Source organism: Zonotrichia leucophrys, chromosome 1, assembly GCF_028769735.1.
Source record: "Zonotrichia leucophrys gambelii isolate GWCS_2022_RI chromosome 1, RI_Zleu_2.0, whole genome shotgun sequence".
NCBI classification, from domain to species: domain Eukaryota; kingdom Metazoa; phylum Chordata; class Aves; order Passeriformes; family Passerellidae; genus Zonotrichia; species Zonotrichia leucophrys.
In genome coordinates this window covers 72,666,176-72,688,702 of record NC_088169.1, presented here as the reverse complement: position 1 = coordinate 72,688,702, position 22,527 = coordinate 72,666,176, and the positions used below count along the sequence as shown (strand labels likewise).

At 36.1% G+C, this 22,527-nt stretch overlaps 1 protein-coding gene across 1 annotated transcript in view; it reads right to left on the bottom strand.

Annotated features, from left to right (window-relative positions):
• The window catches only part of XPO4 (exportin 4), an 80,225-nt gene that overhangs the window by 9,829 nt on the left and 47,869 nt on the right, over positions 1–22,527 (bottom strand). Inside the window, exons 8-22 of the mRNA XM_064717563.1 lie at positions 20,900–21,057; positions 20,466–20,640; positions 16,850–17,026; positions 14,855–14,997; positions 14,594–14,739; positions 13,141–13,318; positions 11,629–11,788; positions 9,882–10,051; positions 8,772–8,946; positions 7,391–7,684; positions 6,299–6,479; positions 4,751–4,869; positions 3,723–3,853; positions 2,834–2,951; positions 1,538–1,630 (exon numbers count right to left, since the gene is read on the bottom strand). Of these exons, the coding sequence (XP_064573633.1) occupies positions 1,538–1,630; positions 2,834–2,951; positions 3,723–3,853; positions 4,751–4,869; positions 6,299–6,479; positions 7,391–7,684; positions 8,772–8,946; positions 9,882–10,051; positions 11,629–11,788; positions 13,141–13,318; positions 14,594–14,739; positions 14,855–14,997; positions 16,850–17,026; positions 20,466–20,640; positions 20,900–21,057 (2,418 nt within the window). The remainder of the gene's footprint in view (positions 1–1,537; positions 1,631–2,833; positions 2,952–3,722; positions 3,854–4,750; positions 4,870–6,298; positions 6,480–7,390; positions 7,685–8,771; positions 8,947–9,881; positions 10,052–11,628; positions 11,789–13,140; positions 13,319–14,593; positions 14,740–14,854; positions 14,998–16,849; positions 17,027–20,465; positions 20,641–20,899; positions 21,058–22,527) is intronic.

Below are 22,527 nucleotides of genomic sequence, written 5' to 3'. Positions count from 1 at the left end.
AAGCACAGGACCTGGACCTCATGAGACCAGATGTCACCTTCTTCAAGACTGGTAGGTGGGATCCTGTGTGAGTGAGCTCTGAAGACAAAAAGAGCTCAAGAGAGCTGACAGGTCCTAAGGACAACCTCTTCCAAGCACAAGAATGGATGCAGAGGAAAACAATAAGGCCACTGATTCAGCTAAGCAGGGACTTTATGACTGAACTCCAGCACAAGGGCAACACATGCAGGAAATAGAAGCAGGTTGAGCTAGAAAGGAGGACAGCAGAAACACTGTCCGGACAAGAACAATGACAGAAAAATAAAGTTCAGCTAAAGCTGAATTTAGCAGAAGACAGCAAAGACAACAAAAGCAGCTTCTACCAGTACTTTAAGAGTAAAAGAAGGAAAAGGGAAAATATGCATTCTATTGCTGAATGGAATAGACGATTTAATGATAGTAGACAAGAGGTAAGGCTGAAATCATCAATGCTTTCTTTTGCCTTGGTCTTCACTGACAGGTTTTACCAGACCTTTGTGAGAGACAGAGTCCAAGGAGGAGACGAACTGTGCATAGCAAAGAGGATCAACCCAGAGATCTCTTGAGAAATCTTGGTGCATGCAAGCTCATAAGACCGGACAATCTGTCCAAGGGATCAGAAAGCTGGCTCATGTCATTCATTACTGGCTGCTGTCTATCATCTTCAAATTATTAAGAAAATCATGAAACAAGTACTCCTGGAAGTTATTTCTGGGCACGTGAAAGTCAAAAGATCCAAGGGAGTGGCCTGAAGTTGCATCAGGGGAAGTTTATGTTGGGTATTAGGAAAAGGTTCTTCACCCAGAGGGTGTTTGGGCACTGGAACAGGCTCCCCAGGGAGTGGTCACAGCACCAGCCTGGCAGAGTTCAAGAAGTGTTTGGACAATGCTCCCAGGCACATGGTGTGATTCTTTGAGACGGTCCGGTGCAGGGCGAGGAGCTGGACTCGATGATCCTCATGGGTCTCTTCCAACTCAGCATATTTTGTGGTTCTGAGAACATCTAGTGTGAATTTACCCAGGTAAATCAGGCTTTACCAACCTGTCTTCTTAGACAAAATGACTCACATCTATGGCTAAGACAAGTGCAGTGGATACCTAAGGTAAGAAGATCTTCAGCAGCTGTGCACTGCACCCTTGCAACCAAGGTAGGATTTTATTGTCTTACTGGGTGAGAGCTCTCATCTGGACCTTGTCCTGTTAAATATTTTAATCAGTGACCTGGAGAAGGAGGGGAAATACACTCTTCTCAGGTCTGGGGATGAAACCAAACTGGCAAGTGCAGCCATTGCATTCAAGAGCAGGACTGACATTTAAAGACACTTAGGCTGGAGCAGTGAGCTGACAGAGAATCATGAAACTCAGCAAGGACAAATGCAAAGACCTGCAGCTAAAACAGGCTGACCTCCTGAGGATGCCCCCTTTCAACCCAAATGACTCCGTGATTTCTCAGGTGCACAAGTAATAATCACTCTCCTTTAACAAATGACTTCTTTTCAGGGTGTGTCTGAATACCATACCTGGTGCAAACACACTAATGTGTAGAATGCTTCACCTGCTGCAGTTGTCATTTCTGTATTGTGCTTCTGAAGTACCAGCATATCAAAAACCATCTGAAATCAAAAAACAGAAGCAGTTGTGTAAGTGTAAACTTAACTTTCCACTTTATCAACATTTGCTGCTGAAGCTCATCTTCACTTCTGATAATAACAATGAACATTTATTACAAACATCCAAAGTTGTTGTTTGCTTTGTTGTCCACATTTTTTATTTTTGGATTAGGTACCAGAACTTTAGAAGCCCAGTCTCAGTTTAACAGCATAAATTCACATCTCAAACCACTGGAACCTGCTGTTGATTTATATCAACTGTTCTTCAGAGAAACATGACATCACTTGTATTTTACTCCAAAAGCTTCAGGTATACCAGAGAAATAATGAAAAAAGCCTTTGCTCTTCCAGAATAAAATACTTTTCCTCAAGTTTTGGAGACTCCTATAGCTCAGAGAAAGTCAAACAGGGAAGAGGTTAGTAAAGAGGATTATTTTAATTTTAAGTGGAAACTCAGAAATAAGGAATGAAACTATGTTAACTTAGAAGATAAAGACAAAATTATGCAAGTTTTTCATTCTCTCAGCTTGTCTGATAAAAGCATTCAATGAGAATCCTCAGAAATCCCAGTCAGTTTGGTAAGAAAAGATGTCTTAAGTAAAACTGAAACCTATACAAAATCAGAATAGAAGCACACAGATTTCACAATTACTTTGTTGCCACTTAGTAGGAACCCAGTTGCTACCAGGTCACTCCAAAATTCATTAAAGTGGATGGTCCTAAAAGTAAAGTACTGAACGTGACACTGAATTAAGAAAATGCATAATTCATTAGATACACTGAATAAATGACAGCATTTCCTTTCTAGTTCCCAGCTATACTCTTTTACATGCCTCTTCTTTTAATACTCTACCCAGCCTGCAGTTCACAGAATTCTGGAAGCCTTTTGTTCACAGCTTCACCAGGAACTGCTAAAACTGTCAATCTCAAGTGCAGAGCATGGATATAAAAATTCCATTCTGAGAGACTCAGGTCTTTTGTTTACTGGCAATAATAGATTTGTTCCCTCTACACCTCCACCTTAAGTCTAGACTCTAGTCTGGAACCTTCAGTTCTTCATGCCCTTTTTCACACTTTTTTTTCTAGGTAACAGGCTGTTTCTTACTATATGTATTATCCTGATTAATCTGGATATGATCACTGTTTGGCCTTTGGATGCTACTTTTATGCAAAAAACCAAAGTAACAAGAAAAATAGATGCCTTACCTTAAGAAAGTGCCTTGTTGCTAGAAAAAGAGTTGAATCTGTTTCTTGTGATTTTGCACACTGTTCTGCTAATGGTGTTACAGCCTCCAGACAGAGCTGGCAAACCTCTGAGCTCATTCTGATAATGGATGTTAAAGAATTGAAGTCAAATTTCAATTAAATGGTGGTCAAACTACCCAGTTGTGACACTAGAAAATATCTGAAATACTTGTATGTTTCAAGGCTTCTTTTCACTACAAAGCTGCTAATTAAAAAATAAAATTTAAAAAACGCTAGAAAAAAGCGTGGGGAAAGGATTCCAACTTCATTACTTTTTTCATTAGCTACATGCCCTAAGGTAACATGACCCTCTCTGACATAACGCTTTCAGAAAGAGTCCCTTATGGTCAACCTCATCTGTTTCTGACACGTGCCACAGATTAGTGAAAATGGTACTCCCATTATGAGAGGGAGAGCCCATTGGCACCCTGACAGGAAATGCTCTGGAGCCAGCCCAGTAGAACAACAGCAATGTTTTATATTACCAGCTGAGAGACTAATTCAGGAATGGTTTTGGGATACCAGCTGAAGGCTTATGAAGTTACACACTCTGAAATGAAGTAATGGAGGAGGCAGGAATGGCTGCCAGAAAAAACTTACATGCTGAGCTACTTAAAGGCTGCACCCAAGCACCACAAGTCGCAGGCAATTCAGCTAATGCTGGAATCTCAGTGGACACTACAGTGAAACTCTCCATCCCCAGAGAGCAGAGTAAGAGTCAATTACTGATATATAATAATACACGCAGATATTGATAGGAAAAAGAAAAAAAAAAGATATATTTAACAGGCCCTTATAAAAGCAACTTAGATTTTTTAAAAAAAACATTCCCAAGAGCTATAAAGGATACGATGTCATCCCTAACTCCAGTGAGTACATTAGGCTCTTAAAGAGGTCCTCTGGAAGTTGTGGAATCTTCTCAGGGAATATCTCACATATGAAAGTGATTAATTTATAATATTGATTACACAGAGATGGAAACTGTCAAAAAAAAGCATGGTATTTTTAGATTCAATCATGTAACTATTTTGGCATAATTTTCAACTGTACAAAGAGACAAGACTGATGATGTGCACTGAAGAAAAGAATTTTAGCAGGAAACTTGAGTCATTAGAATGGCTACAACGTTATATAAATACGAACACTGTGGTACAATAAAAGACGATTCCTAAAGATAAACAGTAGATGGTGGCAGTCTGGTATCTGCTCTACACAAATTAAAGGAGTTTTATTTCAGACACAGACAAATCTAATCCTGTGGGGTAAAAGCCTCATGAGCATTTGGAGCACAATTGAGGGGCTCCCAGGGTAGATCCCTCACTTTGGTCTGATCTAAAATGGATGTGGATCTTGCGCTCAGTAGGAGCTACTGGATGAGACAGCATATGGAGAGGGGACAGCTGAGACACCCTCCTGAAGTGTTGCCCTGCTTCCAAGTAAAACATGAACACAGTACAGCAATGAAATGCTGCTCTCCCGTTGTTTCATATTTTACTGTTCTACTGGCAAGCTGCTCATGCCTATGATCGACAGCCACCTGTATTGTGGAAATAAATAGTTACTTTTAACCCCTATCACTATGCTTCTTGTCACATTTCTGACACTATTAAAGAAAGGACTCCATGAGCCACATTTCAGGTTTGGCTGTTGATCTGCACAGACTTGCTTTTAGAAGTAAAGTTTTGTTTAGAACCCTCAGATATACATTTTCTCAGCTTACAGTATTTGTTTTCAAAGAGTATTTAGAACTATGGAACAGTTATTTACATTTATGAAGTCTAGAAAACTCAGGTGGAATGCATAGAGGAACAAATTTTGGGGAATTCATTATGATAAAGCTTTCATATTCTAGCAGCTCTGTGTAAAACATATACTTACCTTCAGCAGATCTTGTGACATTAGAGGCAGAACTAGATTAACCCCATATAAGACAACATCTGCTGCTGATACAGATCTATTTGTAACTTGCCCAGGCTCATGTCCTCTAAATACTTCATCTACAGAAAAGAAAAAAATATTTTGTATAAAAGGAAGATTAAACATATTGAAGGAACAGTCCCATTTCTTTATAATACAGACATTTTTAAAAATAGGACTAGTCCCCTCTCTCCAAACAAAATTGTGAGGCACTGTATTAAAATAGAAACTTAGTGAGTGGAGGCTGTCACATCACTCTATATTTATATTCATTAGGACTAAGCATTTCATAATCACTTGTACCAGATGGCATGCTAAATGAGAACACTTCAGATACTGAGGGCTCCCTTCCATTACAGAATATTGCATTGGTGTCTAGTGGTAGCTGTTTCATGCCTGCACACATAAACACAGAGTGAGTAAAATATTATTGCATTTTTATACCTTTTATATATATTATATATTTACATATGCTTTAATTTATTTTATGAACAGAAGGACAAAAAAATGGGAGAGCTAACAGAGAAAGTTCCACAGTTAGGATGTTGTCAACTTTTCTCCAGTTACAGGTTAAGGCTTACATTTCCCATCAACTGGCAATGACCTTACTTTTATAATTCCTGCATTGAGTCAGCAGCAGTACGTAGAAAATTCTCAACAGATTTGATCTCTGGGCATTGCATTTAGGGTTTATTCACATTACTTTGTTTCATGGTAAGTGTTTTCCACACAACTAACATCCAGATTTCCAAGCAAACACTTTACAAAGCACTGGCTTGTCCATTTAATGGACAAAGTCTAAATCTGCTTCTGTACTCATGTTGTGCATGCATGATGAAAAAAAATGATGTACTGCATTTCAGAGTACAAGATTCTCTCTTTCAATATATACCTCAGAAAAGCAATGAATATCAAAACATACTTGGTATCAAACTGAATCTGCCTGGCTTGTTATCTGTGCAAAGTGTATAGAACATGGTGAGATATGAACCGTGCAAATGTAATTTGCAAGAACTGCAATTTTAAATGAAAGTAATGGGTTGGAATACAAGAAGGAACCCTTAAGTACACCCACAAACCATAAGGTATGTTCTGTGAAAGAGGAATACAGAAGACCCTCAATGATGGAATTTTAATGACCCAACATTTCACAAAAGTTGAATCCTGTACTAAGACCACCCATCTGCTCTCTTGAGCTACTTTACTACTCCAACTTCTCTATGCGCTTTTTGTTATAAAACTGCTGGTACAACATATTCAGACTTGCAACATTCAGATTTCAAGCTGTTTCATACCTCCACAATTTATTTTATGACAGCAATAACAATTTCAGATGTTAGAATACAGTGAAAAGTCCTTCTTTGCTACTTAAAATAGCAATTTCCATATCCTGGCCTAGTCAAGCCTAAAGTTCAGCTTTTACTTTACATGGACTGAACACAAGCCCCAGAATGCTTCTTACAGTTTACAAAACAACATGTAGTTCATCAATTATCAACTCCTTAATACCTGTATCACTGAAATCTATGAATTCCTTTGACAGAAGATTGGTGAGAAGCTCCATAATAAGAAGGAGATCCTGATACTGGTCTTCTTCTGCTGTAACATCTATCCGTTGTCGACCTAGATTATTCTTGGAATATACCTGGAGCAAAGTTAGGCAGGCCTCATACAAGTTCATGGCTTTGGCCTATAAAACAATGTTACATAATAAGAAAACTTCCATATGCTAAAAGATAAACATCTTGTTTTAAGATGGCATTACTTGGTAGACAATACTTCAAGATTTTCATTTCAGTGTATGATCACTTTTGTACCAACTGTACACAAAATCATCAAGGAAACAGCCACCTTAGACAATAAGAACACTTACAGCCATATATTGATGTGATACTGATTGAAAAAGGAAAAGATTAATTTTCTGAATTCCTCAGTCTTAACAAAAATCCAGACAAGACTGGTTTGGGACAGACTGACATATCTCACTAATCTCACAAACTAGATTACCAACAAAATCCTCTGGGACACACTTTAAAATATAGAAATTTAGAGCCACAAACAGTGTACTGTTTGTGTATACCCAGTTTGGAATGGGCAAGAACTCTTCCAAATTTGAAAACAAAATTAGCCAACAGTGCTAAGTGCAAGATGCAAGTGCAATGCACAAACTCAGAATTTTAACTGTTAACTTCTTGGGATCTATTAATGCCTTGCCTAGCACTAAAGCAGTGTCTCTGTGGTAAGTATTTGCCCCATAGAATACTACTGCAATTCTCCTGGAGTAGACTTCAGAGAAGTTTGATATTGTTACAAAAAAGTACACAACATAGTCTGTCTTCTTCTGCCACCCATGCATAGAGTTAGACCAGTGATGAACTGTGGTTAAATTTATGAGTAAAAAACCCAGTCTAAATGTCCTGCTTTTAATCTTTGCAAGTGTATGTTTTAAAACAAGGGAAACCTTTAACAGATGTGTCTATATAGTCTTTCTCTCTATAAAAATCACTAAATTTTATTTTGTTTAAGGACTAGCACTGTATACACATTTACAAGCATGCACACACACTCTGCCCCCCGCCTTCCCCTCCCGGCTGAATTTACCTCTCCAAGATAGCAAATTTGTTTATGTGCAACTTCAACAAAGACTTCTATTATGAGATTAACAGTCTCTGGTGTGTTTTTGTATACTTCCATTAATCCAATGCAATTATTAAGGAAGTCCATTAGGAAATTGAAGAGAATTGCTACGTTATCAATCTGGGTAGCCTCAGCAATGCCACAGAGTGCTTCTAATGTAGCAGTGATTTCCTGCTTCACTTCCTCCTCCTGGCAGATCTGCTGAAAGTTTTCCTGGTTTATCACATTCAAGAATCGCTGCTGAAGTGGCTGAAGAACCTTGAAATTTTCCAGAAAAGTCATGTTAGGATGACCATACTATTATATGAGATATGAGGTTTAAATCACTTAGCAAACTGATTCTTATACTGCCATGCCAAAAGCAATCACTTCCAGTTTCCAATGGCTCAGTTATGTCATTATCTGTCACATTAATGCAAGCAGAAGTGGTAGTGAGCAGTGCCTCTCACTGTCCATCATGACCTGCAGGCAGGTGTCAAAATGAGCACCTCCATGAATATTTTAGCTAATTTTGTAGTGTTTAAACAAATGACAATTACTTTCTCTGGCTCAAAGCATTTTATTCCCTTCAAATTCAGCATGAGGGGAAAAATTGTTACAGCTTATTAATGAAACCATTAAGATTAATGCTCACAGTTATCTTTGCCACATTAAGATTCTCAATAGCAAAATCACTTTTGTCATCATCTGTATTTTCAATTTAGAAACTTCCACAAAAATAGTTGATTTTTTCCCAATTTTTTCCCAATACTTCCACTGCATTGCAGTTTTACCTTAAATCTCTAATTTTGGGATCTGCCAATAAAAGCATGTTTTTATCAGAAGGTCAATGCTTCACAAAGTCAAATGGTGCTTCCTGATGCCATTTCAGCTACTTTCTAGCATCAGCCTTTCTGGTATTAAATATCTGAGCTTTAATGGTGCCAGGGCACAAAGAGCTGGTCAAGACTCTTCATTATGTTCCACATCAGCTTTTTACTTACTGTCATTATCATTAAGTGAGAACAGAATAAATCATAACACCATAAAATTAAAATGAAAGGAAGAAATGTCCCAGTGCAAGGGAAATTTTTAATCTTCCCTATTAGTCTTTTTCAAACACATTGCTCTACTGTCTGTCTCACAAATACTTCAATTAATTATTAGTGGTTTATTTTGGGTTGGGATATTTTAGATACAATTTAGATACAAGAGATACAAGTATTGACCATCAAACAGAGAATAATTTTAAAAATCTTCAGTATTAAATATCAAAATGTGTTATACAAATTGATTTTGTGTCACTATAAAATTCCCTAAACTAACTGGCTTATATGGAGGCAATAGAAGTATCAAAATAGCTTACCTCTGTCCAGTATTGTTGCTTTGTTTCTGTATCCATATGAGCAAAACCTCCTAGAACTAAAGCTTTCATTAGTGTTCTCTGCACAGAACTAGACAAATAGTGAAGAGGAGGGCTTCGCCTTGCAAACTGTTTAGCTAAATTCCACCAGTTTTCACACTGAATAACTAAGTTTGCCCTAGAAGAGGAGAAAAAAAATTCATTAAAGACTTCACAAAACTGTATGAACAGAGCACATCAGGTTTCTAGCAGTTGCCAGAATTTTTTGTTGCTATATTTTTTTAATTCCTTTATTCTGAGGTTAAATTGCCTTTTGATTTTCATCTTACTAATGCCTCAGCTCTCAGATTTCTAAAGTATATACTCTGAAAATAAATCAATCCATACAGGAGAAAAGCAGGGAAGTTCTTTAGTTTTACACACATACACACACAAGAGTTAATGGACATATTGCATGGATTAAAAGCTTAGTCTCATTACTTCATAATAAAATAAGCAATTTATTTCAAAACTAGCTCCTGTGGGGTTTAATTTTTTTAGGAAGAAAAATCCTCAAGCATTTTAAATCCTCATACTTCGAACAGTCTTTCAGTAGACCGTGAATGTATGATTGCATGTCAATTGACATAAATAAAGCATTCAACAACTTCCTGCTTCACAGTTTGCAATATCAAAGAAAACTTATTGAAATTTGACTGAATCCACAAAATCCTGTATTTAATAAAAAAAAATTTAGATTTACAAACATATTTCATACTGGCTTAGCCAGTATCTGAACTCCTAATAAAAATTAACAGCAACATAAAAATCCTTGCAATAAGAGTGGAGACCAGGAGAGTTTTCCTTTCTCACTGTTTAAGAGTGAGACACAAAAGTAGGGAAGGAGAGTGCACTTCTAAACAGTAATAAAAATTAGGTGATGTTTTGTCAAATACAGGTCTCACTCCTCAGCTTGTCAGACAAATTTGTGGTGTTTTTTTGCAGTTATAGTATGTTACTAAAGTAATTTACAAAGACATGAATATGAAGTGCCCTCTATCTGGATTACTGTGGCCAAAAAACTTTAAAGGAAGCAAAAGAAACTTTTTGACTTCCAGAGGTATAGCAACTTACCGCTCTCTCCTTTCCACTAATGTTACTAGCAGTTGTACAGTATCATTTGCAAGGTCCTGCTCTGAACTCCACACTGCCAGGTTACTGATCACTTTTTCTAAAAGGTAACCCACAATCCACTGGGAACCCTCTGTATCAGCACCAAATGCTGTACTAAATGGCAGACTTATCTATAAGAAAAGCATTAAAATGAGTGAGTTTTACAGAAGCCAGAACCCAAAAGTGTATGGCAATCATTGTAAGCAAATTCTTTTCAGGCTGTCACTTCTTTCCTACTCAAATTACACAAATGTTACATAGACAAAGGCAAAGAATACCGGTAAGAGAAAAATCTTTGCCAAATTTATCTTGGGATTTTAAGCACAACAGCTAAAACAAAGAAAAGTTGCAACGTCCTTACAAAAAAGGCTTGAGTACATCTAGCTTTTAAGGCCAGTGAAAGTTCAAAAGCTTTAATAATTATAAGATCCCAAAATCACCTCCCAAAAAGTGTTTCCATGAATTTAAGACCTAATTCCTCAAAATTCAGTGGTAAAAATTACTACTAATTCTTGATCTATATAGAAACTTGAAAAAATTAATTTTCACCTCAATTTATCTGCATCTGCTTTCTGCAGATGGTTCCTTCGATCTATACATCTTTTAGGAAACATGTCACACTCTGGTCCTGGCACATTAAAATATGCTTCCTTGAAATTGCCTGTTCTCCTACCTTCAAAGAAAGTTTCTCAAGAGTGAAATCCAAAGACGTGGTAGTAATTGTGCAGGAGCTTCCTGTTAGCACACCACTAACACTTCTACCTTTAAGAACTCATATACATGGCTGAGCATAAGCTTTAAATAGAAGTTTCAATCACTTTCACATGTCAACACAAACTAAATGTGTGCATTTCCTAGACACTCTGTTTTGTTTCTTCACATTGCTTTTTACATGGATCTTGCCCAAACGGTACCTTTATGAATTTTTAGCAGTGCTATATGTATGAGCTGAATAGTATGACTCCAAATATTTACAAGTCTGGGTGATACCTATTACTGATAAGGAGAGGCCCCCTGAAGCATTAGTATTCTTAGTTGCTTCAATAGTGGAAATAAAGGGGAGGAGGAGAAGACTTCTCAAAAATTAGAGCCAACAGGACCTCCTCAGGATGGGGGGCCTCTGTGAGCTAGCTGGATTACAGTTAGTTCAATAAGCAAAATCAGGATCAAGTTCTAATCATGATTAGTGCTGTCCAAGCACAGTAAGAAGTTGCCCTTTACAAAAAACACACTGTTGAAATCATGATATATACAATGAGAATGAGGAGAGAAAGTAGCATGACATTAGCTAATGTATACTACCTTGTCACGGTGTTAAATATCTAACTCAGAATCACGATCAAGAGCAATCACTGTATTAGAGATGAAATGTAAAATCTGATGGACAGTCATGATTTATAATATCACTGCAGTGAGTTTCACTCACTGTGCAGCCCAGGAGTTCTATGTTATTCTGATATGATAATGGCTACCAAAAAAAAATCACATTTACAGCAAAGTGTGCAAGAGTCCCACAAAAAGCTAAATTTCTAATTAGCAAATGAAAGAAAACATGAAATTTCAAACAATTTCCAAAATAAATCACAACCCATATAACAATAAAAATAATTTAAAATTGCACTTTTAAATAGCTACGCTGACATCTATATTCACAGGATGATATTACTGCTAATACTCACAAATAAATTCATAAAAGTTATATCCTTACCTGATCATATAACTTTTCATCTACTAGGAGGTAAGTTTTTGCCCAGCGCTTGAGGAACCATACAATATCTTTGCCCATTTGGGGGCTCAGGAGATGTGTGAGATTTGCCCTTATTGCTCTAGATTCTACTTCTGACACTCTTAAAATAGCAGATAACAACCTGTAGATTTAAAATACAATGCACAGAGTGGTTTTTGGAGAAGCAATGTAACTACCAAAACCACTTTCCTTTTTTCACAAAATATGACAGAAGGATCAGAATAATACAAAGCACTTCAATGCTCATCAAGTAAAAAGCACACGAATTTATTGGTTTTGAAATGCACAGTGAGAGAGAGAGAGCGTGTGCAAGAGAGAGAGAGACTAGAGCAAATATCCTCCAAAAAGTTCCTTGCACTATGAAGTTTAATAAAGAGTTCTAATTGTGCAGTGTTTGCAGGGTGATGCATACTAAAAAACAAATACAGAAATGACCAGTTATTTTTCTCTTGTTCATTACTGCTGGGAAATAGTCTGAAGTAGTAAATCATGAGGTGATTGCATTAATACAATCAGTCCATAAAACTACATTAAACTCTAGCTCTTGTAGTATGTCAATTCAATGTTGTAAGAATGTGATTGTGCATAAGAAATTTAGGAGCTGACAGCGGACTATTTCTTGAAGACATTTCAGAGTTATTAATAAAGGGCTTCAAATCTCTCCTTATTTTGATCTGGTTTTATTCCCACCACTGAGACACTGCATCAAGAAATCCTGTTTGGTGGTCACTTCTTGAAGTGGCCAATAGTATAAGTGAGCAGTGTTCAACCTTCTAACCACTAGGCACATACATCATTGCTAATGAAGGTCCACTTTTTCTACCTTCTTCCCAGAAGAAAACATTTAATGAAGGCAACAACTAATCTTAGGTGAAGACTCCTCCATGTCAATTTAAGAGTGGAATGCAATCTTCTGTAGTGTGAGGATCCAAATTGAGGAGTCCTTTGTGAGCATCAGCCTTCTTGCAAAAGGAGAAGGGAAATCTCTCCTGCTTCTTTTATAGGCTGACAGTGATGTCTGTACATAACTGACAACAATTCCTCATGATCTGAGAATCAATTTTGCTGCTACTGCCAAGCTCGGGCAGTAACTTATATTCAAAGTAGAGAAGCTCACTCATGTTATGGAAAGCATTTGCTTAAGCTGTATATGTGCTGAAGAATTTTAGAATATATATTATGTAAAGATTTTGATCTGCCAACTTTTTTTACTTCAGTAACTTTAGGGATTTTCTGTAAAAAAACAGATCAAAGATGGGTTTTCACTAGAAATACAAAAAACATTTCTGTAAATTCCCAAGACTTTGGCTTATGATGCTTGTAAGGACTATTAGGTCAATCTTTCCTTTTTCAAAGTTCAGTGTTTACATATTGCTTACTTTTCACATTCACAGGAGTCTACTAAACATTCTAGGGATTTTTTTTCTCTGAAAAAGCATTTAACACAATTAATAGTACAAGATGCATCCTTACCTAATTACAGAATCAGTTCTGTTGTACCCTGGGATGGAAGAGGCCTTTTCTCCTGGAGATCCCAGAATCTGAAGTGTTGTATTGATGTCAACCTCAGCTGAATGTTTAATGGAATATTCCATCACTTCTGGAGGTATTAGCGGAGTCTCTCCCTGAGTATCATTAGCCAAGAGGTAGCCTTACATTAAAAAAGAAAGAGTGATCACAACTTTCTACCCTAGGTTAACTTATGGCTTTCTGATTAAAGAATCCATAGGCTTAACTTCAGACATCACACCACAACCAAATGTTTGTACAGACCCTGACTAACACTGCTTAAATGCATAAAAGTTAATTAGAATCCTTAAAGCCATTCAGTAGGAAAAAAACTCAAGTGACAAGAAACCAAGACTGGAAAAAGAAACCACCAATTTAAAAACCAATAAAAAAGAGAAATTTTGCCTCATGTAAAAGCACTACAGTCAATTCATCTACTTGGGGGAGGGACAAACCAGCATTTAGTTGTCTTTTTTTTCTTCCTCTGCTATGTGGTAAAAAAAGTCTTGTTTTACAATTTCTGTGCTGAGTCCATATAATTTGGGACTTTTGTTTTGCTAACATCTCAAATCTGTGAGAGTCTTTCAGACTTCAAGTACCTGTGCTGTAACACAGTTTTCCTTGCCTAGCAACTTCAGATCAGTTGAAGCATGGGTTTTCATACAATACTGTGGCATCTAGAAAATATTAATTCCAGCTTTAATTGCAGTTTTCAATATCTGATCTCAAAACCATCTGTGAGCTACAAACTCCATCTCAGTGTTACAAAAATATTATAAACACATTCATGTCAACATCTGAGAGCAACTGAAACACCAGACCTTAAAAAACGTCCCACAAATATTTCATACATTATACACTTCTCCAAGCAAAGTACAGATTTAGTTGTTACTACATTTGCAAATTTAAGTAAAATATCATCATCTAAAAATCAAACCCAAAAGGGCTCTAAATTCAAGAGGCTCTAAATTCCCCGAAACTTAACAAAATAGCGGGTCATGGATCATCAACACTGAGAAAGTCTAGAACTTACATGATTCTCTGTCACCATTACCCTGACCTTATGCTGGCTCCCTTATAAAGTCACGTGCTCCCAGCCACTGATACCATGAGCAGACTAATTTCTTGAATAAGTTGACAGATATCACAACTCAAACATCTATAACAAAATTAGTTGCAGAAATTTCCAACAGACATTGATGGAACCTTTACATGAGGTAATCATTAGAGATAATATTCCTGTTACTCAAGGCAGATGATAGTAAAACAAGGACTTGGCAAGTCCTGTATACAAGATGAAAGCATTGTAAGGGATAAAACGTATAGTCAATGGAGAGTAGTTGATTTTTTTTCCCCTGAGGTGTTCCAGTTGCAACAAAACTACCAGAGTAAGTACTATTTAAAGCTGTTCACTAACCTGTGACTAAAATAAGCCAATGAATATCCTCATACAGGTCATCAAGCACTTTATTGTCAATTGAACCTGATGCTGGTGAGGCAAGTAACTGCTGCTGATGTCTTTGCAACTGTCCATGGAGCCTTGTCACTCGGTCTTCTAACAAACTGTGGACAAATAACAAAGTAGCTTTACTGTTTTTAAACTGTTTTGGCAAAGCTAGGCTTTTCCTATGTGACTGCTTTATTGATTTGCATTCATGACTATTTTTTCTGTACTTACCTTGTGAGAAGAGGTATGCAGTGCTCTGCAGCAATCCTCCCCAGCATGCCTACACTGGCCAACTGGTCACAGAACTGGTCTCTGTCATCTTCCTGCAGCTCACTTATTTCTTCTTCTTCCCGAGAGGCCACACCATTGGCAGTCTTTGGTTATTTCAACAAAATTAGAAGCAACCAGTTAAAGTCATACTTGTTAAATTCATTATCGCCAAAATTTTTTGCATTATTTTGGCTCTTTCTTGCAAGACAATTTGCACTTATGAACAACAGACTTATACTAAATTAGATGCAGTGGAGTTAAAGAGTCAACACGGGTTCATATTGTTTTTAAATTAGCGTTTCACAAGCTCATTACCAAAATGCCACATTCAGTTAATTTGCTAACATTTAAATAGTTCTCAGTTGTCTGAGATCTTACACAAATCACATAATAGGCAGTATTTTTCATTATTAAATGAATGTTAGCCCTTTCATTAAAGTTTTTCCCTAATCTACTGTTTGAGAGGAAATAGTAGTTTAAAAAGTACCACTAAATTTTTTAAAAAGTACATTAAAAGTAAATGCTATAAACTCAGAAAACAGCAGACTAATAATCTTGATGATCTCAGTTTTATTTCTTGCTGATGCAGGAGCTGCGCTGTTCAATTTCTCAAAGCTTATCTTGGTTGCATTATAAAACTATTTAAATTATAATCAGATCTTATTCCTTGAAGAGATGAACCATGACATGCAGAAACCAATTATAAATATTAAAAATGTTTCTTTCTTATCTATTAATCATAAAATTTATGCAAGTAACTAAGTAAAATACAGGAGGTGGAGAAAGCCATCAGTCAACTTTGTTTCTATAGAGGCCCTGGAAAACTGAATCCACTCCTTATGCAAAGTGCTTTTAATTCATCTTTTCTTTATGTAACCCAGCAAATCATTCTCTTTTGGCAACTTCAAAGCTGCAGCTGTTTATTGAAGGGTGAGCCTCTGCTCTCAAAGCAGACAGTGAAAGTTCCTGTTGCTGCTTTGATATAGAACAAGAAGCATTCTAAAATGCCAGCTGTGGCTTTTAAAGGTTACCCATGGGATAAATGACTTATCTCACAGAATGACATGAATCAACCTGAGTACACAAGTTATGTCAAGACCGCCTGATATGAATTCAAAGCTCTCTTGTGAAATCTTTCTCTCAGTTTTGGCACTGTTATTACCATCTGTTACATATTGAGATAGCAGAATTATGTTTTACAGAGTGCTTTTCAGAATAAGGTACCTCTGAGATCTTTGCTCAGCTTCAAATTAAAGAGAGATTTTATACAGTTATTGAATTGAATCTGTGCAATAACTAATTCATCCAACATTCACATCCAACTGTCGGTATAGTAATCTATTTTAGTAAGATCCAGATTCCTGGCAAATGGACAAATCATCTTTCTTTTCCAATGGTTCAAGAGATACTTCTTATACTTGTAAATTTTCTCTAGACAGTCAACTGTTCAAAAACTCAACTGGGAATTTATTTGATCCAAAAAGAACATATATTCCATGTTTCTTCCACTTTGAGTGCAGTCAGTCTACATTTTTTCAGATATTTATGCATGTCAGTTATATTTTGAAGATAGTGCATGGGAGGCAACAATCATAAAAAAGGCCCCCAATTTCACTGAGAATTTTAACTAAAATTCTAATTCAGAAGGAAGGTCAAAAATTTAGTCACTGTATCCGTGGAAAGAACAAGATACACATTGATCTGAGTTACAGGTTTACTTTTCTCTCTTTTTTTAAAAGTGATTTCCAACTTTACATTACTTTAGCCTCCCTCCAGAATGAGAGAAATGAACTGGGAAATCACAACTGAGTAACAAGTTCAGCATTTTTTTTCATTCCTGAAATCATAAATGGCAACTCTATACTAGCTGCCTTGAGCTACAGAATATACAGACACCAAAAGACATGGGACAGTTACTATATGTTATCATCCAAAACTGCTACTGTGAAGGCTTACCAAATTCCTTGTGCCATCAGGAGCAGCTAGATGGCACTGAATGTAGGAATTAAAGACTTGAACAGCATGTTGGGTAAAGAAACCTTTATGGAAATGTTTGTCATCTTGGACCAAAGTAAGCCAAGATTCCAGTAACTTATCATATGCCTCCATATATACCATGTCATCTTTGTCAAGCTGCAAGAGATGAAAAATAAACAAATAAAAAATCTTATTACTAGATAGCTAAACCAGTGAAACATATTTATCATGATTTTATGGATGTTCTTCTACTGTTGAAACAAACAAATAAAATAGTATCTAAGGATAGCTAAGAAAATATCAAAATGAACTGAAGCAAAGCATCAAAAAGGTCATTGCAGCTTTCATGCCCGCTAGGCTTTAAAAACCTGTCAATGTGTTTAGCTATTTCTCTTCATCTGATGTTGCATATAGATTTACAGGTATTCCACTATCTCTGAAATAAAGAGAGAGGAAAAACAATGATTCCAGGGGAAATCACTGCAAGATTATAAGTGTTCAAGAAACCTTATTACAGGTAGCCAGTTTTGATGATGAATCCCAACTTCTCATTCTATGAACAAACCAAAACCCAATGAATTAGAACAGAATAAGCCTCCAGCTTTAATTACTCAGTGCATTTCAACAGATGCTTCTTCTTTTTAATTATTCATGCGCTTCTACATAGCACATAAGTTGCCAAAGGAAATAACTTCTCTCAAAAACAAAGTCCAGAGCTGCAGGTAAATGAAAGAATCCAAAAAGCATTGGCCAAAGTGGCCATTTCTTTTAAAAAGTATTTTTAATTTGACTTTCAACTTTTTGTTTTGATGCAAAATTGAATGTTTGTAAATAAATCCAACTTCAAAAAACTTCAGTGTGACTGTACAGATAAACATCCTACTAAGATGTTGTCTTCTCAAGTTTTAACCAACAGGATGGCTCATGGACGTTACCCTGAGATAGCGATGGTTAGTACAATGGATATTAAGGTCTTAATTATGCTCCAGACACAAGAATTCCAGACTTCCAGTGAAGATACAAACATGGCTGGATGAACAGGCAAGGAAAAGAAAACACTGGCTGGATGACTGATTAAGAGGAAAAACTGATATCACATTGGAAGTATTCCAAGATAGCTTCACGGCATCCTTTTGTAACTGCAAAGTTGTCATATTTGCAGAAGTTAAAATATGGGACATACTGACGCAATTGTGAAAACAAAACCTGAAGGTGACAAGGAGAGAGGCAAAATTCAACGCTAATTTAAGTCATAAATTTAGGAAAGACACCCCAACATACCTTTTGAAAACTTAGCTAAAGACACAAAAATTTATTGATAGTCATTTAGTCCTGAAGTATTGTGACATGTATGTAATATATTTACACCTATAACTTACATATATGACTTTTAATATTTTTTAATAATTGAGAGTATTAACAATTAAACAGACATGTTTTTATGAAGAACAAAATACCATTAAATATAGCCAATTCATTTATTTGAAAAGGTAATAAAGAAGTTATTGCCATGAAGAAAAATTATTTCTACACTTAGAGACATTCTCATAAGAAATCTAGGACTAATAAGTGCATCCATAAAATAAATGCCCAAACAGTAGAAAGATTTTATCCACATTGAACCAATCTGGGCCTGAAGAAACCTTACTAAAACATCCAATTCTTATTTCAGATTAGCTACTGCAGGGCTACTAAAGATGTCATACAGGCAAAGTGCCATGCTGTAGACTGGGAGCCGAATCATTCTGATGGATCAAAACTCAGATCTTCAAGAGAAGCAAGACAAACCCAGTAAATGTAAAGCAAAGATGCTTAATTCATCTTAATTTCCTCTCTGTGAAACAAAAAGAAATTTGGTCCTTCTTCCTTCCTAGTTTGCTGACCCTTTAAGTAGAAACACTTTAAAAGTTTGTTCAGCAACAACAAGCTGCAAAGAGCTGGAAGTACAGCAGAGGGGACCAAATTCAGAATGATCTCTGCTACCACATGATATTTGAAAAAGTATCATGAAACAAGAACAGTACATTAATATTGGTTTTGAGAAAAACACGCCTTTGATGACACTTTTATTGGACTTTTTATCCAACATCCTGTTCATACTCCTCACTAACAGCACATGAGCTCACAGAAAGCATCACTGCATGCATTCTAAAAGAAACTTGGGGAACACATTAGCCATGGCCAGGACATTCCTAAGCCAAAAGATTGTTTTCAGGGATGCAAAGTAGTACTTCTATAGGTATTATTGCACCAGACAGTGGTACAATCTCGTGTAAGCTGTTGCTGAGAGATTGTTTTAAATGCATCTTGTTGAGCACTATTTTCATTAAACATGATTGCATATTCCATTTCTCAAGTAACAAGGTGCTAACTGAAGAAACAACATCCCTTTAGTTCCTTTGAATTTAAAGGACAGCTGTCTATGGTTTTGATGGATCTTATAAAGGCTTCAGGAGCATTTCTAAATGTACTGGTGAACACTGGAATAAGTATTCAATATTCTACTAGAAAATCTCAAAAGCACACAAATTTTGACCAATGAAGTTTGCAAAGGAGCTTTATTTTAGATTTTAAATTTAAAAACACTGATTTTCTGATTAAGAAATTAAAAAAGGAAAAGTTTAAGTGAGCACTGGGCCAAATATAATGAATTTTAACTTTGCAGCAAAGACATGATCTAATGCTCTGCAATGAATGCTAATTAATACACCTGCACTCTCTGGTAAAGAAACACATCCATCAACTTTGTAACCAAATACTTCTATAACTATTTTCAAACTCATTCTGTCACTACACCAAACTGTCAAAACAAAGAAAATCATCCTTTCTCATGATAGTGGGGAAATCTTTTTTAGTATCTTGATAGTCTCATTTTAAATCTATAGCCACTGCACATAAATATAGTTGAAGTGCAAGATTATTTACTTTAATTCTTACGTTATTTTCCTTAAACTATGTGGCCTTGGTAGAGTTATTTTTAATGCAACTTTTAGGAGCAGAACACTTGGGTGATTCCAACTGCTCTTTAATGTTGCAACCAAAGTTTCAAAGAAAAAAATCTTTTTAATTCCTGTGCTAGATTTGTATGCACAAACACCATTTGAATTGTGTCAGCAATGAAGGTATGATCTCAACAGCTTAAGATGTTTGATGTTAACAACAGATCTTAACGGCTACACTCACTTAAATCAGAAACTCCTTACTCAGAACTCTAGGCAGCACTTAAGTTTCAGTCTGTCCATATGTTCATGTAGTCATTTTAAACTTTCAGAACTGCAGCTTGTTTGTTATCTAAAACAGCAAGTCAGCAATACTTTCAGACTTTAAAATTTTAAATTAATTCATTCACTTAAAAAATTAAGATGCACTTTAAATCAAAATGAAGTTGGAAAGATGCATACAGTGTGTATTTATGTTCATTACATTGTGTGAAATAAAAAGAAAATCCTCTTGTATGTGATTGTAGAAATATCTAGGACAAAACCACTGAATTGACAACAGTTATTAACAAAATAGCCAAATTCTCATGTCACTTATGCTTATCACAAATAGAAGTGAAAAAGGCTACCCACTTTTTTTGAGAGCAGCTACTTACCACTTCTTCCAAGGCAGCACTTCTTCCAAAAGAACAGGTGAGGTGTGCGAGGCAGTTAACAAATGAAGAGAAAAGTTCATTTGGAATGGCCGTTAAAATATTGCGAGGAAATACAGTTATCAGATTGCTGATAATACTGGAAATTCCCACTGCTTCAGAGTCTTCTATTTCAATTCTATAGATAGAAATAGCAGTTTTTTGCCATTAAGAAAATTACAAAAGGGAATTGGTTTTGTTGATACATTTTCAATAAATCTATTTCATAATAAGCACCACCTACTTTAATCTGCCCTTTCTCAATTTAAGCAATCCAACAGCAAGCACAAATTACATCCAGAAATAAGCAAGCCATACCACTTCTCCACACAGATATGCTACAGTCCAAACTAAAGATTAAAAGATGCCATCTAAATTTAGAGAGCAGGCATACATACCCATTGATAGTATTCAGTAATCCCTCAATGAAGTGTGCCAGGTAATCAACTTGAGAACCTTCATCAGGAAAGACTGGCCCATGCAAAGACGCCAGCTGTGCCAGGCACTGTAATGAATCTTGGGCCATATCTGTATCTTCTCTGATTTTTCGATGTACCTTTCAGGAAGTGAGGTAGTTAATAATACATGAAAACAGGGTGTTCTTACAACAGTCACATGGCTCTCAATCCAAAAGAGCACACACCAAAAAAAGCTTACTATAACTTCCACTCAGTCTGAAATACAAGAGTTTCTGCAACTCCCTAAACCATGGCAAACATCAAGATCGTGACTCAGCTCACACAATCTCGAGCACTGAAACTAACATTTAGTTAAGGCTCACCTACATGTTGAAAATTGAACTGTCTATTGAATGTTATGTCTTAAAGAGTGAAACAGATGCCAGCCAGTCAGACATGCTGCTCCTTCTAAAAACAGCAATAATGACAGTCATCTCTATTATGCTAACTATGCCTAGGCTATAGAGTCTTGCTAAAGTTAGTCAACAAGTTCAATCAAGATTATATAGATGCTTCTTTAGCAGAAGTAAACACTGAAGACATGTACAAAAATGAATGCATCACTTCCTTGGCAACACCCTTATATTATACAAGGCCAACAGTAATCTTCCTGCATTTGTGCAAACTGTTATGTCATTATTTCTACTGTTGAGACTTTCTAGATTTGAATCTTAACTACTTCAGTAAACATATTCTCATATACTTATTTTAATCAGTCAAGTAGGGATTTAAAGAATTTTTTTAGGCTCATGCCTATTTTTTCACAGAAGACATTGAATAAATAAACAAAAGAATATGAAGTAGCTTTTTCAAAGTAAAGTGAAATTTAAATCATTTCAGCAATATTATTTCAAAAAGTACAGTTAAAACACTAAGCACTTTTCTGTGGTGTTATAGTTGCAAGTTCACCCAACTGATAACTAGTTGGATTAGCTGCACAGTTAATCCCTGAAAGATCAAACTAGCAGGAGAAATAAACCCTGCAACAGAAATACCCCTCCTAATATATGTCCCACACGAGGCTGAGATTAGAAATGAAGGCTCTCGCTCTAACCGAGCAATCCTGCCAACTTTTGCAAGGTTATTAAAATTTCTCAGATCGGATAAATGAATAAAAATTACTACAATTTACTTACATTACCTCAAACACCCAACTACTATTGCAAGCCTCAACCACTGCAAATCAGGAATCCAAAACCAGAACTGACAGCATACTGCCCTGGCTAGCATTCATTCAAAAATAATAAAATACAGGCAAGCCTTTGTTACTATTAAGCAAAATGCAAATGTATTAAAGCAAATCTGCATATTATCTTTTTTTTTTTTTTAATCACAAATAAGTAATTGTAAACCAATCAAGGAAACATATGCAACTCTGACAACTTCATACTATTAAACATAGAAGAAGGGTTAACATGTAAGCCAAAAAGTTATTTGCATGTGGAGGTTCACAGCTGACAGTAGCAACTGTCTGGATAGTCTAGACAGCTGTTCAGATTGTGTGTAGCTGCTGAGAGTTCTGCCAGTGATTTTTTTTCACCTTTTCAAAACTGCTGGATAAACTTGCC